This window comes from Macadamia integrifolia, chromosome 12, assembly GCF_013358625.1.
Source record: "Macadamia integrifolia cultivar HAES 741 chromosome 12, SCU_Mint_v3, whole genome shotgun sequence".
In the NCBI taxonomy this organism is placed as follows: Eukaryota; Viridiplantae; Streptophyta; class Magnoliopsida; order Proteales; family Proteaceae; genus Macadamia; species Macadamia integrifolia.
Genome location: NC_056568.1, coordinates 17391015 through 17392553, shown reverse-complemented (window position 1 = coordinate 17392553; position 1539 = coordinate 17391015). Strand labels below are relative to the sequence as shown.

General features: G+C 39.6%; 1 protein-coding gene across 1 annotated transcript in view; it reads left to right on the top strand.

Moving 5' to 3' along the window:
- The window catches only part of LOC122057707 (strigolactone esterase D14-like), a 5285-nt gene extending 4056 nt beyond the window's left edge, over window positions 1–1229 (top strand). Inside the window, exon 2 of the mRNA XM_042619915.1 lies at window positions 217–1229. Coding sequence (XP_042475849.1) covers window positions 217–667 — 451 coding nt within the window. The 3' untranslated portion in view covers window positions 668–1229. The remainder of the gene's footprint in view (window positions 1–216) is intronic.
- The last annotated feature ends 310 nt before the right edge of the window (window positions 1230–1539 follow it).

Below are 1539 nucleotides of genomic sequence, written 5' to 3'. Positions count from 1 at the left end.
TATGCAAGAAATTAAGCAATCAAACCTTGGACTAATCTGAATTAATATGATTTGATAAATTGGATAATTTTATTTAACTTTGTAAGTTATAAGATTTGACTACTAGTTAAGCAAAAGCAGTGAAGAATTTGGGCCAAGAAAAGGCTTGATTATCCAGTGCAATAATTATAAAGTGGACCAAATTTGAACTGTCTCCATCTTTTTGTGGATTTGCAGGTACTTGAATACAGAAGATTATAAAGGAGGGTTTGAGAAATCAGAGGTGGAGGAATTGTTCTCAAACATAGAGTCCAATTTTCATGCATGGGCCCCAAACTTTGCTGGGCTTGGTGTGGGCCCAACCGACACAGTTTCTGTTGAAAAGTTTGGGAGACTCCTGGGTCAAATGAGGCCAGAAGTGGCACTTTCACTGGCCAAAACCATCTTCTGCTGTGACCATAGAGACGTTCTTGAGAAGGTTGACGTCCCATGCACCATTGTTCAGACCACAAATGACATCGTCGTTCCACTCTCTGTTGTGTACTACATGCAGAAGAAGATAAAAGGGAAGACGACCGTGGAGATCCTTGAAGCTGATGGGCATTTCCCACAGCTTACGGCCCATCAGCTGCTCCTTGATGTTCTTGATAGGGTTCTAGGTGTTGATTCTGAAGAAAAAAACCCATAAAGATTACAGAGGAAGATATATCTATCTATCTAGAGAGAGAGAGAAAGGTGGTGGGAGGGAGATTAGCTTAGGTTTAATAAAGAAAAAAACCCATAAAGATTACAGACGAAGACATATCTATCGATCTAGAGAGAGAGAGAGAGAGAGAGAGAGAGAGAGAGAGAGAGTGGTGGGAGGGAGATAACTCAGATAAGCTTAGGTTTAATGGTTTCAGTGTTGTTGTTTCTACCACACTATCTATTGTATGAAGATAAGGGATTGATATAGATCAATATATAACTATTTTCTATTGTATGTGTACATGTAAATAGTACTCGGAATCTATTTCTTCGTAAGACAGGCTCTTCCCTTGACTGTTATCAAACGTTAATCGAAACCCACATTATCCTCCTATGCTGGGAGGTGCACCCACTCCCCAATCGGGGTTGGATCTATATAAGGGGACCGTTTGGATGGGACTCTGACTTTGGACTCTGGGATAGCAGTAAGAATCTGGCTAGTTAAGCATCATTGTTGTATGGTATTGGTACTCAATTATTCAATTATTGAATTATTGTGATGATTCTTGTTGGTAATTATCAGATCCTACAATCAGCACAAGTCTCCCAAACAAACAGAATCTCAAATTTTCATAACTTTTGAAAGACATTTATGGACGAAGAGATCCAACTGATATGTAAAGCATTCAAGAGATCCCAGAATTTCCAATGTAGAATTTATTCTCAACAGTAGTTTGCACTAGGGAAGGTGTCAGGGTGTCGCGCCTAGACTTGAGTTCAGTTCAGCTCAAATTTAAAAATGAGAATCTTAATCACGCATATAGTTGCCTAGGCGATGATTAGGTGTCCCAGCGGCCTAATCTAGGTAACTAT